This window comes from Apium graveolens, chromosome 10 (assembly GCF_009905375.1).
Source record: "Apium graveolens cultivar Ventura chromosome 10, ASM990537v1, whole genome shotgun sequence".
Classification (NCBI taxonomy): Eukaryota; Viridiplantae; Streptophyta; class Magnoliopsida; order Apiales; family Apiaceae; genus Apium; species Apium graveolens.
Window position 1 is genome coordinate 133638915 of NC_133656.1, and position 14107 is coordinate 133653021.

The following is a 14107-nucleotide window of genomic DNA, read 5'->3' on the forward strand; positions in this document are numbered from 1 at the left end:
TTAAACTATTTAATTTGCTAAAACACAATTGTTGTTGTGCTGTAAGAATAAATGCTGGTGTAAAAAATGTTGTTTGGTAAATTTTTTTAATTTATCCATATTTTGATATATAATATATAAAAATAATATTTTTGAGAATGTTTGATGGTGAAACGCTTTATTAACAACAGTTTTTAGACCAAAAACAGTTTCAGTCAGCTTTTAGAATTTACCAAACACTTTTGTGAAAAAACTGTTGTAATTGTCTGCAACAGCACGGGGATAATCCAGGAAATAATAGAGCATAAGCTTTATATTTTGAGTTTTGTATGTTTTGAGTTTACATTTATGTAATCCAAAACCATAAGCATTTTTATATTTGACCAGAGAATTCAGGGCCTAGACTGGCCAGTAAATCTCCCATTAAAATGTTTATGCCAAGCATTAGGCCCATAATCTTTCAAGAAATCTAATGGCCCATGCCCGAACCTAAGTTTATGGATTTAATCAATTAATATGTTTGAATAATTAAAAATAAATAAATTTTGATTTTATTTAAAATCCAAAATATTCAAATATTAGTATAAATATGAGAATTTGAAACCACAACTCTTTTAAATCCATTATGTGAAATGAAATGCACGATGCCAAAATAGAATCCAACTGAAATGTAAAAAATTCAAGGGAAAAAGAAAATACTATTTTCACAGTATATTGACTGTACTAGAGCAGAACAATCACTCATTCACAACTGCAGAGATGCTTCTAAACTGTCATCAACTCCTGGAAAGAAAAGCCAAAGCAAACACATAAAAAAAGTAAGAAGTGCAGTTTTATGAATTGATATACAATGCTCTGTGCATTAGTTTTGTAAATGGCCTTGATAGTTGTAATTTTAAAGATGTTCGATTAAAATGTGTAACTAATGTCCCTAAATAAAAATGAACATTAATACCTTCTCTTTCTGCTTAAAGATGGAGTCGACCTTTTTTATATATTCATCAGTCACTTTCTGTAGATGGACAAAGCTAACATCAGAAATGCAGAATTTATGACCAAGAAGTCAAACAGAGAAAGGAACAAATTAATATAGTGTGATAGCAGGAAACCTTCACAATTACAAGTCCAAAAAAGACTGAAGGTAAAGGATTTGACAGATGTAACTTTTTTTATTACAAGATTTATCTCAATGGATAAGCTGAAAGTAGAGAAATTGTTATGACAGGTCTAGATACCTGTAAATCACTTGACAAGTCCTTAACAATATCTTCTGAAAGCTTTTTCTCCTAAAAATATATGTAAAAAATTCATTAGAGGTCACCAGGGTAAAAGCTAAAAGCTGATTAGGTTCATACCTTTTCAAGTTTATCGTAACATTTAATGGCATCTCTTCTTATATTTCTTAATGCCACCTACACAAGTCAAGACTCAGGAGCATGAGCTCATAAAAAACATAAACAACTTAACAAGACAGCCATAGCTAAAGAAAAAAATATCTTAATTTCTAAAGTATGACAACAAACTCCAGACCATCTCAATAACTAGGCCATAATGATGGCATATCTTATTGATGCCGATGCATGCTAAATTAATCAAATAATCATGTACACAAGGCTTTATTAACAATAGACATTGCTAATGACTTGGTATATTGCTTTGTCCTAACCTAACCTAAATCCTATTAGTTTATCTATCTATGCAGGATCTTTATATTCAGCGCTCTGAACTTTTATACAAAACAACTGAAAAACAAATAATGGAACAATGAATCAAGATGAACCGATTCTATGGAAATAAAGGGAGAATAAACTATGCCTCACACCTAGATTACTTAGGTCTCACGCCCAAGAAAAGTAATAAAACTTAATTCATTAAACTCTGCCTCAATCAAATCTGCATACAACTATTTATAGGTCTCTTTGGAACATTCTAGCTAGATAACATTCAAGAAATTTTATTCAGGGGACTTTCAAACTCCTAGGAGACTTCTAGACTTGTTTGACTAATATAGGACTTTGGGACTCCTTACAATGAACTTAATTAATTATTTTCTGGAACATTCTTCTGTCTTCCCGAATATTTTTTCCCAAACCTCCTTAAATTTGCATCATTTATCCCTGGCTTGAAAAAACTCGGCCCTAACGAATTAAACGAGTGATACTTGTTATAAAGATCTAGATGTTGGAATTCTTCATCAGAAATCCATGTACAACGGTTTATCCCCCCATTTGACCAAATATTTTTTAAAGCCGCCATTTCGAGTAGAGACAATAGTTGTATCCACAATATCTTTAATCTCATCACGAACATTTGTAGCTTGAGGCAGGCGACGTGGAGTAATAGATTTTGAGGAGTCGTTATGTCCGTATAGATTGGAAGATCTTCAACATTGAAGATGTTGTTAATTTCCATGTCAGCAAGAAGGTCTAAGGTCTAGAACATAAGCATTTGAATTAATTTTATGACTAATTTTGTTTGGTCCCACGTGTCTATATTGCAACTTCTTGTATTTGCTATTTAGAAAACGTTTAGGATGAACGCGCTCAATAACTTGATCTCCAACCTAAAATTTGGCATGTCTACGGTGCAAATCTGCTTGAGTTATAGTTAGCATTACTGGTCGAAATTTTGTGACGAACATCTGCATGAATTTGCTGAATATGTTCAGCAAAAGCCTCTGCATCTACACTGTGATGATGGCCAGATCTGGGTAAAGGGGCCAGATCAATTGGTTTCTTAGGTTGCATACGTAACACAATATCAAAAGGATTGCGGCCTGTAGTTCGGTTGACAAAATTGTTGTACTCGAAATCAACCATTGCCAAAATCTGATCTCAAGTTGTAAGTTTATCTTCAATAAAACAACGTAGTAGATTCCCTAAACTCCTATTAACAACTTTTGTCTACCCATCTGTTTGAGGGTGATAGGCAGAAGAAATTTTCAATTGTGTCTTCATCAATCTCCACAATATCCGCCAGAAATAGCAGGTAAATTTCACATCCCGGTCTGACATCATAGTCTTTGGCACCCGTGTAGTCAAACAATCTCGTTGAAAAATAATTTGCAATGTGGACTGCGTCTAGTTTCTTTGAACATGGAATGAAATGCGCCATTTTTGAGAATTAACCACAGATTGAGTCATGTCCTCGAGTTGCCAAGTATGAAATCCATGCTTAAGTCTTGCGAGGCTTATGAGTAGGAAGAAGCATGTATAATCCTGACTTATTCTTTGTTCCTTTGGCCATTGACAGATGTGATATTGAGAAACAACAACAGGGCCATCATGTTTTGGTCGTGGCTAGAAAAATCTTTATTCTGCCATGGCAACTGTTTCTGTTTTGTCCGACCATGTAACTCCCAAATAATTTGTTCACAAAGCGAAGTAGCTGGTAGACAAAGACGATGCCCTTTGAATAGATAACCATCTCCTGAAGAGAAGGTAGTGTGAACCTGTTGTTGTACGGTAGTCATGCTGGAATAAATATCTTGAAAATCCTTAGATGATAGGTATTCCTCTTTGAGCCTTTCAAACCCTACTACCTTGACAGATAATGTATTTATAATATAAATTACTCGACTAAGAGCATCTACCGCCTTATTCTCCACCCCAGCTTCATGTTTTATGACAAGAGTATATTCTTGCAAGAATTAAATGCACTTCCTATGCTTCTGGTTTAACTTCTTTTGACTATTAAGATGTTTAAGAGCTTCATGAACAGAATAGAGCACGAACTCTTTATGAATAAGATTGACTCCAATATCGAAGTGCTTGTACTAACACATAAAATTCTTTCTCGTAGGTAGTATATTTTAGCTTGGCTCCATTAGGCTTTTCACTATAAAATGCTACCGGATGGCCTTCTTGGCTGAGTACTCCTCCAATTCCTACATGTGAAGCATCATATGCAACACCTTTGTAAAATCTGGCATCCTTAGAACCGGAGCTTGAGTCATGCACTCCTTAATCTTCGCAAATGCCATGGAAGCTGCCAATGTGCACTTAAATTGCCCTTTCTTCATACAACTGTAATTGGAGCCATTATATGGCTGAAATTTTTAATAAAACGCCGATAAAAGGTTGTCAATCCATGAAAACTCCATGTCGCATGTAACAATTATAGTAATGGCCAATTGATAATAGCTACCACTTCCGTCGGATCTGCTGCCACGCCTTCGGAAGATACAATAAATCCAAAAAATACAACATTGAATGTCATGAAAGAACACTTTTTCATGTTAATGTAGAGTTTCTCTTGTCATACTTAAAACCCGTCTTAGATGAGAGAGATTCTCCTCCTTGGACTTGCTATATATTAAAATTTCGTCACAATACACAACCAGAAACTTACCAATAAAAGGCTGAAATATTTGGGTCATTATCCTCATAAATGTGCTTAGGGAATCACATAACCCACATGGCAAGACCAACCATTCATAAAGCCCATCTTTGGTTTTAAATGCAGTCTTCCATTCATCTTCAGGAAAGAATTTGATTATGATGGTAGCCACTCCTGAGATCCACCTCTGTAAATATAGTAGCTTTTGCCATCATATCAAGCAAATCATCTAGTTGTGGTATTGAGAAGCGATATTTAACTATAAATTGTTAAAATCTACACACATTCGCCAACTTCCATCCTTCTTTGGTGTTAAAAGAGTCGGGACCACACATGGACTTAGGCTTTCTCTAATGAATCTTTTTGACAAGAGACATTCCACCTGCTTCTTTAGTTCGACATGTTCAGAGGGATTCATTCTGTAGGCTGGAAGATTTGGAAGTTGTTCTCAGGGACAAGATCGATTGCATGTTGTATATCGTGCAGCGGAGGTAAAGCATCAGGTAGTATGTCGTAGTATGTCGGGAGCAATATCAATAAAGTCATCCAACAATGTTTTTATTTCACCTGGAAATTTCTTGGTTGTTGAATCTTCCTTCTGATTTTACTCACTTTATTAATTCCATAAATAACTCCAGTTTCATTACTTTCGCACAAGAACTTCTTCTTTGTTAGCAACTAAAGGACCTTCTTCTCTCATTTAGATGGCTGATCTGATTTATTAACTGCAGATTTTTTGTCAAGTAACTTCTGATCCGTTGTACATCCTGAAAGTTTTGGCCCGATTTTTTTCATTTTTTTCAGTTCCTCGGAACTTTTAGGATAAAGTGTAATTTTATTACCTTCCCTTCATAAATGAAAGGTATTTTCCTTGCCACAGTAATATACATCATAATCAAATAACCATGGAAGTGCAAGTAAAATGTGCGTCACATTCATGGGTACAACATCACAATGAATAGAATCTTTGTAACGACCACACATTATTGAAACTAGGCAGCATTTACTTACCGGAATGGATGTATTATCAATCCAGGAAACATGATAGGGCTAAGGGTGTGGCTCTGTAGGAAGTTTTACTCGTACAACTGTCGAGGCTAATATTACATTCATGCAGCTTCCACTATCGATCACCAGCTTAAGTAACTCATTTTTACAAGTTACCAGTGTTTGAAATATTGTTGTCCTTCTCCAATCTGCCTCCTTAACTTTTCGGGCAGCAAGTATGCGTCGAACAACCATATTCAAAGAGTTTTCCTCGTCAGAATCAGCCAAGTCATCGGCATTGAATTGGGGAGTTTCTTCGCCATCTTCGTTTTCATCCATTCCTTTTTCTTTTGGATTTTCTTCATAAACACCTATATGCAAATTGTTCCTGGTGGGACATTTCTGGTGGGACACTGATAAGCCTCATGTCCCTTGCCTTCACATATCAAGCAACGATCACTATTGTCTGCACCATTTCCTCTCCCTCCTTTTTTATTTGTAATGTATTGTGGCTTCGATACAAGGCTGGTGACATTAAACTTTCTCACTACCCGCTCTTTAATTTAAGCAGAATCTTTAAAAGTTGTCATATTCAAATATTCCTCCAAGTCACGTGCAATCAGGAAAGCATTTTCCACGCTATACGAAGTGTATCTCAACATTTCTTTTCTTATTTCAAATCTAAGATCCGATTTACATCTTGCCAAGCTATGGTGCAGATCTTCAACAATCTGACCTTTTGTTTTTAATTCATCGAACTTTTGCATGTACTCTGCTACCGTCATCGTTCCTTGCTTCAAATTTACACGTTGTTCACACTTCACAGAGCTTATCTTTGTAGTTTTGTGGCATATATTTTTCCCGCAGCCCCGCCTTTATCTCCTGTCAGGTCACTATTAGAGGTAGCCCTAATCTCCGCATGTCTGCTTCAACACCATTCCACCAGACTTTTGCAAGATTAACCAACTTCATTTTGGCGAACCTCGCATGTCACTCATCAGACATGTAGTACCAGTCAAAGTACTCTTCAATTGCAGAAATCCAATCGACAAAGTTGGTTGTGTTAAATCTTTCGTCAAAGTCTGGTACAACAATTTTCAACTTCTTTGTGATATCCCCAATTGTGTCATAAGGGGCATATGGGCCTCTGTTGAAGTTTCCAGGTACATTAAACATGTGTGGCTGCTGCATCCATGGAAGTCCATTATTCAGCGGTTCCCGCCTCGCGTTTTCTTCTTCGTTTGGTTGTTCATTGCCATCATTGTTTGCACCAGGCTCCTTCAGGAGTTTCGACATTTGGATTTGTCCCTGTTTCAATTTGCTTAACTCTGGCATCAATGTTTTCAATCCTTTGATTTAAAACATTAAGACTTTCCATCATTTGGATCAACACTTGATCTTGTTCAAAATCTGTAAGGCGGCCTCGGAATAAACATCCCGTGTATGTCGTCATAGCGCCGCCTTGCTCTGATAACAATTTGATGCAGGATCTTTATATTCAGCACTTTGAACTTTTATACAGAACAACTCAAAACAAATAAGGGAACAATGAGTGAAGATGAACTGATTATACGGAAATAAAGGGTGAATAAACTAGGCCTCACACCTATATTACTTAGGTCTCACACCCAAGAAAAGTAAAAACCTATGTTACTCGGACTCAGCTAGAAGTGTCTGACATGGACACGTGTCCAAGTATCGGACTCGGCAACATTTTGAAAAATATACATGTTTTTAGCTTAAAATAAGTGTCCGGGTCCGAATGTCCATGTCCAAGTGTCGAGTGTCCGACACGGGTACTCGGAGGTAAAATGAAGAGTCCGAGTAACATAGGTAAAACCTTAAATTCAATAAACTCCGCCTCAATCAAATCTGCATACAGCTATTTATAGATCTCTTTGGAACACTCTAGCTAGATAACATTAAAGAAATTTAATTCAGGGGACTTTCAAACTCCTAGGAGACTTCTAGACTTGTTTAACTAATTTAAGACTTTGGGACTCCTTACAATCAACTTAATTAATTATTTTGCTGAAACATTCTGCTACATTCTTGAATATTTTTTCCCAAACCTCCTTGAATTTGCATCACTATTATATATGTCTGACTAAAAAATAATGAGAGTAAATCCACACGTATGGAAAGCAATTACATTTGTGAGCCTAAACAAATGAGACAATCAGAACAGAAACCGAGAATGCATACAGATTCATAAATAAAAAGATGTGACATTTCTTAACAGCTTACAAGAATTTTTTTTTATATCAAAACGGAAAAGCATAAAAAGTTTCACACTCTCTTTTTGTGTTTTCGTGCCTGGGGAGTATCCTGAACGGTAAACTAGGACTTGCGAATAGCAAAAACTACAATAACTGAAATAGGTTATGAGCATTTGAAAAAAACCTATGATATAAAGATATACCTTGCCTTCCTCGGCCTGTTTTGCAACCATTTTTAACAATTCCTGCAAAAAAAGTAAAGAAAAAAAAGCACAATAAAATTAATTTATATCATAGCATAGCCAACTTATATTTAGAAGAAATGCCTGATATTGCGAGAAATGCAACCAGATTTTAGTCCAACACAACTTAGGAAATATATTACTATATCATGAGATTTACTCGGTTAAAGTCAACCAATTAATTAGAAGAGCTTGCTGTAATTTTAAAACAGAGTGAAGAAACAGCTATTTTTTGCTGAATTGAAGATTTATAGCGAGACATTATAAGGTCGTAAAAAACTTATAGAAGTCATAAATTTATACGCACATACACATGCATACATAACATCTGTACCAATACAAGAATCTCTATTCCCCAATCCCACTTTGTTTTCTAAATACATATCACCTTTTTTTAGTATTCAATTTTCATTTTCCCCGCCCCGAGATATATTAAAAGGATGGATACATATCACATTTTTACTTTTCGAAGTCACAATAATAATGCGCAATCATGCATACACACAGATATAGATATGGAGAGAAGAAACTTTTCAGACAACATCATCCTCTTATAGATAGCATTGTTTAACTTATAGTAAAAACTCCAGAACAGAGACTGACAGTACTTAAGCATTGTCCATATTAGGCTATATGAGCAATACCTTTCTCCTCTCAGCTGTTAGTTGAGGAATAGACAAGCGTAACACATCTCCATCACTGCCTGGAGTCATACCAAGATCGGAATTAATAATTGCCTTCTCGATAGCCTTTAAGCTGAAAAGAGTTAGGCTTGCAAATGTCATTAATTTGCCAGACAATATATATGACACCAGGATAATTTAACCAGGATTAAGAAGATATTATTTATTAACTCCACTATTTTATTTCTCAATGGCTAGGAAAGAAGGAAGACAGCAATTGGAAACATGCTAATTCCTCAGTCATATAATGCATTTTCCAACTAGTACTGTATTAATTCCTACGTAAAACGTTCAGCGAACATATTAATGCAAAAACAGCAGAATTTACAGTCACTGTTGTTTTATAATTCATATGTTCAACTTATAATTGTTGTTTCCTGGAGAATGTACCTAGATTTGTCATAAGGATTCACCAGAAGAGAACTTGAGTCAGGAGTACTGATTTGAGCTATGCTCTTCAGGCTTGTAGAGGTCCCGTAGTACTCCACCTACATGCATAGATAAAGAGGGATATTCCTGATCAGTATGGAAATGAAGATTTAACACATTAATACAGGAACATTTTGAATTATTTGTTTTGTCAAGCATAGCGTAAGCAACTGACGCCGATAGCCCATTGAGTAAAAGAACAGAAGGCATATCAACACATGTTAATAAAAGCTATGGAAAAAATTGAAACTGCACTTTTATAGCTCATTCAGCTGCTTCCATTAAAAATTTTGGATAGAAAGAAAAGCGATTAACTAAGTCCATGTTACAACGGAAAATGAACTCACGACATATATTATATATAACAAACATACTATCAACAGCATAATGCAAAACTAGGTAAAGTTTTGGACTGATTAAAATGCATTAGTATGAGTGTAGTAGTTTAGAAAATAAAAATGTGTGTGTTTATACATATTAACCAAAATAATATTTAGGCAAACATGATATATCGATTTTTCACAGACTTCTTTGTATACCATGCTCACAATCACAAGTCATAAAAAAATGCATCAACATGCTACAAGAAGGAAAAAAATATCGACTGCAAGTACCTATCTGCTTCATATAGCTGATTGCTGAAAGTATCACACAACTAACAAATAACATGATATTATACAAGCGAGTTCGTACCTCAATTTTATCAAGCATTGCTGGATTTGATCGTCCAGTCCTAATAGAGCTGAAATTTGCTCGAACATTTTCAATAGTCTTTTCCATTCTTTCTTTCTAAGTATTACCAAATCACAACAAAATCAGACATCAAATTCGCACAATGTATAAACTGGTAGCTGTGAGAAAGTTACGAAGAAAGTCCAAAATTAATTACAATAAAACAAGACATACATAGCTGACAGACTTACGACATTTTTCTCAATTAACGATTTCTCAGCTTCAATATCTTCTATAGTTGCACACTTCACAGTTCCTACACTAAAATACACATCAAAATCTTATATTGAATTCCATATTTTAAGCAACAACCATAAACATAGGTACACTAATTTTTCCGTCAATTAACTTGCCTCTTTTGTGACAATTGACTGACAACCATACTTCTGTAAGAAAATTTTCCATAGCTCATTTGAAGTTTCACATAAGTGGAAGCAGCAGTCCAAGATTTCACATGTCCATTGCAGTTCCAACAATTGGGTCCTTAAGTACATACAAAGAGTAGCATGATCACTAAATAGGTGGATTTTAACATCACTGTCCAAGTTCAACAAAGTTAAATCTCTGAATTCACCGAAATTTTAGGGTCAAAATAAAAAATGATTTAGTTCGGTCCCCCTAGACTATATTACTAGTTCCGCCTCATCATAATTTTATTCTTTTACAAAACCTCGAATTTAAAACATACATTTTCGTAATTCCTACTATGCTGGAACCGTAAAATTTATTCATTTGACAAGATTATTCATATCGATATATTCATTTCATTGAGGTTCTACTTACATCAAAGTACCATAAAACCTAAACAAGAATAACAAATTGTGATCTTAAAAAATATATATAAACATCATAGACACACAATTCCACAAACAAGTAGAAGCATTTGCATAATAAACTGAAAGTTATCATTTTTAAGAAAGATAACATAAAAGATTTCACCTTTGGGCCTCAAAGATAGTATAATTCTGGGTGGGTTGGGCTTGAGATTGGCAATTTGGTAAATAGCAGCACTTGAAGATGATACTGAAATGGCCATTATGTGTGTATTATGAATCATACTGTGTATGTATAGACTCATATTTTTTTCCCAGATAATGGGTAAAAAGTTGGAGTGATAGGCCCGCAAGTATTGGCTAGTGGAGGGGATAAGTATAATTTAAGATTATATCTCCTCGCCGCTCATAACTTGGAATTTTATGAGTGAAAAATTTATAATTATTTCTGTCTGAATCAGAGCCTAAATGTGATTTACTTGGTCACGTGATGCAAATTTATGAATATGTCTCAGAGTCTATATTTAAATGCGTGGTTCATTGCATGAGACCGTATTATTTACCTGGTGCGCATCCTTTTGCGTAGCGGCTACGGTTTAACTATTATTAAAAATGAAAAAGAAAGAAATAAGGTGCAATGATAGAAATTAGAATCGGCAAAAAGAATTGTTTTTTAAATTTTTAGTTGATGAAAAAATAGATCAGTTTGGTCCAATAGTAAGATAGGCTTTTCGTAAATAATAGGGGTAGTTAAGGCCCAATAAAGGGTAAGGGCATAGGCCCATAATCAAAGTAACAGTTACCTTGCAATTACACTAAGTTTTCGATCAAAATAAATACTGAATACAATAAAATATTATTGAAATACTTATTTAATTGATTATAAATATAATATTTTAATGTTTTTGGTTATTGATAAATTTGTGTATTTTTCAATAAAAAATTATGTATATTTTAATTTAAAAATGTTAGAGAAAAGTGCCCCCTGTTGGAATAATCTTAAATTTAGTTATTAATTATTTGTTTATTTAATTATTAGATATTTTAGATATTTAGCAATAGATTAATTATTAGAAAAAAATATTATTTTAGAATTGTTTAGTAGTGGGGTAGTGGAGTTATGAAGTAAATTATGGATATGTAATTTACCCATTAATTAGTAGTGGTTAGTTTTAGTAGTAGTTAGTTTTAATATGTTTGTAAAACCTATATAATGGCTAGTTTACCTTGAGTTTTACAAGAGGAAAAGAAAAATAAGAAAAATAGCAGTACAAGTTCTCTGCAAAATGTAGGTGTCTTCTTTTTTCTTTAAAGTTTTACAATATGGTATCAGAGCCATATGATCCGGGGCTTATAAAACCCTTATTAAAATACGGGTATACATATATATATTATCCTTAATATTTTCCATGACATCTACAAATGCAAAAAAAAAATATGAGCATCTGGCAAAAAATTGTAGATTTCAGAATGATGAAGAAAGGATGGCACAATTGATCGAGGGAGAATTGAGTTGTGGAGAGAAAGTGCTCTAAAGTGTTTTTGGAGAGAAGTGCTCCAAAGTGTTTTTGATGAGAAAGTGCATCAAAATTGATGGTGGTGAGAAGTGCATCAGAGGCGAAGAGAAAGTGCTTCGTAAATTTAAGATTATGGGGGTGAATGTTGGAATAATCTTAAATTTAGTTATTAATTATTTGTTTATTTAATTATTAGATATTTTAGATATTTAGCAATAAATTAATTATTAGAGAAAAATATTATTTTAGAATTGTTTAGTAGTGGGGTAGTGGAGTTATGGAGTAAATTATGGACATGTAATTTACCCATTAATTAGTAGTGGTTAGTTTTAGTAGTAGTTAATTTTAATATGTTTATAAAGCCTATATAATGGCTACTTTACTTTGAGTTTTACAAGAGGAAAAGAAAAATAAGAAAAATAGCAGTACAAGTTCTCTGCAAAATGTAGGTGTCTTCTTTTTTCTTTAAAGTTTTACAATACCCCCAAATACTAATTAACAAAGTTATATATGAGTATTTAGTATATTTTAATTTTTAAGTCTATATAATTGACAGAGTTATAATTTTGTTATAAGATCGGCAATTGCAAAAATACTTCAAATGCATTTAGGTTAGAGTTGTAATAAAGAGCTTCAAGTCCATAATATTATTCCTTCCATCTCTTTTTACTTATTACATTTAAAAAAAAATATTTATTTCTAAATAGTTGTCTCGCTAGTCACCTCTCTGTCAATATACTTTTTACCAAGTATTTCCATATTTACTCCTATTTTTCTATTCCCAATATTAGACTTTATTACTAATACACAGATCTAACTCAATATTTAATACAATAATTATTAGATGTATACATTAAAACTCAATATTATTTTTTTTGCAAATGGAGGAGGGAGTATAACCTCATGCCAAACATAGTCTTGATGGAAAGCGTGAGAAACCATTAACCTGACGCCACCAGCCCTTTGGTTTGTTAAGCAAGACAAAAAGCAAAAAAGGGGGTTTCAACAATTTCCGTTACAAACGCAAAGATTGTGGTTTATTCTGCTATTAACGATGGAAAAAGATTGTTAAAAAGCAATTAACATGCATGATTTTCCATTCTTTCCATAAAACTCTCACTTTTAGTCACGTTTATACACATTGCCATATAAAACATATCACCATATTAATTATGCTTTCTCTATCTATAAAATACATACATTAATCCATATCTCTTCTTCTTGTTCTTCTCGGCAACTAATCAGGAAGATAAAATAACCACAGTAGTTTTCAAAGTTAAATCATGGGTGTTGCTATGAGATTAATATTAGGAATAGTTGTGTTTATAGCATTAACAAGTTCACTAATCAATGGTGAAGTTTACACTGTTGGAGCTTCTGATGGTTGGACAAGTGTTTCTCATGTAGATTATAAACATTGGGCTGATACTAAACAATTTCATGTGGGCGACATTATAAGTAAGTTTCTCATCCCACTTCATGTTTCCTCTTGCTAGGTTCCCAAAGCCTTTTTATTACTTTAAATTAGAGATAATATATGCGTATATGTTATCATCGATGAACGATTTGATATACACATGCGTTTACATATGTTGTAATTTGATTTTCTTTGAATACTTTGTGTCTATTTTTTTTATTAATTAGACTTATATGAGAATTGAAGAGATTAAAAAATAGTCTCTTGTGTCTTTTGTTATTTTGTTGCTTACATGGAAAAATTTTGTTACTTGTTATTTCACCTCTCAACATAGGAAGAAATCATATAATTTCATTGCATTAACAATTTGACGACCCAAATTTCTATTTTCAACATTTTACCATATGTTTATTTTTGTAGTTTTCAGGTACAACCAAGAATTCCACAATGTGATACAAGTAAGCTACGAAAACTACAAAGCATGCAATGCAACAAATCCTTTTGTCACGTACGCTACCGGAAATGATTCAATAACCATCAAATATCCTGGGCACTTCTTCTACATTTGCAGCTTCCCGCAACACTGTCAATCCGGCCAAAAGGTTGATATTCGGGTTCCGCACCCCCTTGCTCCGGAATCAGCAGCTCCCCAGCCTACTCTTCCACCAACATCTGCACCGCGAATACCGCCAGTTCCTGGTAATGGTACTGGCTCATCAACCCTCAACTCCAAGTGTGGCTTCTTCACAGTCGTTGTGCTGGCAGTTTTTACTTCTATTTTTGCTTATTAG

The 14107-nt window shown here is 33.9% G+C and overlaps 2 protein-coding genes across 4 annotated transcripts; one reads left to right on the plus strand and one right to left on the minus strand.

Annotated features, from left to right (window-relative positions):
* Nucleotides 1-551: 551 nt before the first annotated feature.
* On the minus strand, nt 552-10740 carry LOC141693245 (ribosome-recycling factor, chloroplastic-like). Of its 3 annotated transcripts, none has more exons than XM_074498267.1 (11): nt 10549-10740; nt 9963-10092; nt 9801-9865; nt 9571-9666; nt 8839-8936; nt 8410-8521; nt 7727-7768; nt 1335-1391; nt 1215-1265; nt 935-991; nt 553-762 (listed from the first exon to the last, which is right to left on the minus strand). In XM_074498267.1, exons 2-11 carry the CDS (start codon nt 10012-10014, stop codon nt 745-747), a joined length of 648 nt encoding a protein of 215 aa, XP_074354368.1. In that variant the 5' UTR covers nt 10015-10092; nt 10549-10740; the 3' UTR covers nt 553-744. The 3 variants fall into 3 exon arrangements, with proteins under 3 accessions (XP_074354367.1, XP_074354368.1, XP_074354366.1); XM_074498265.1 differs by having other exon boundaries at nt 9801-9870; XM_074498266.1 differs by lacking the exon at nt 9963-10092 and having other exon boundaries at nt 552-762.
* A 2442-nt stretch (nt 10741-13182) lies between these two features.
* On the plus strand, nt 13183-14107 carry LOC141691014 (mavicyanin-like). The gene is made up of 2 exons (XM_074495764.1): nt 13183-13357; nt 13737-14107. The coding sequence occupies exons 1-2, from the start codon at nt 13183-13185 to the stop codon at nt 14105-14107; spliced, it is 546 nt and encodes a 181-aa protein (XP_074351865.1).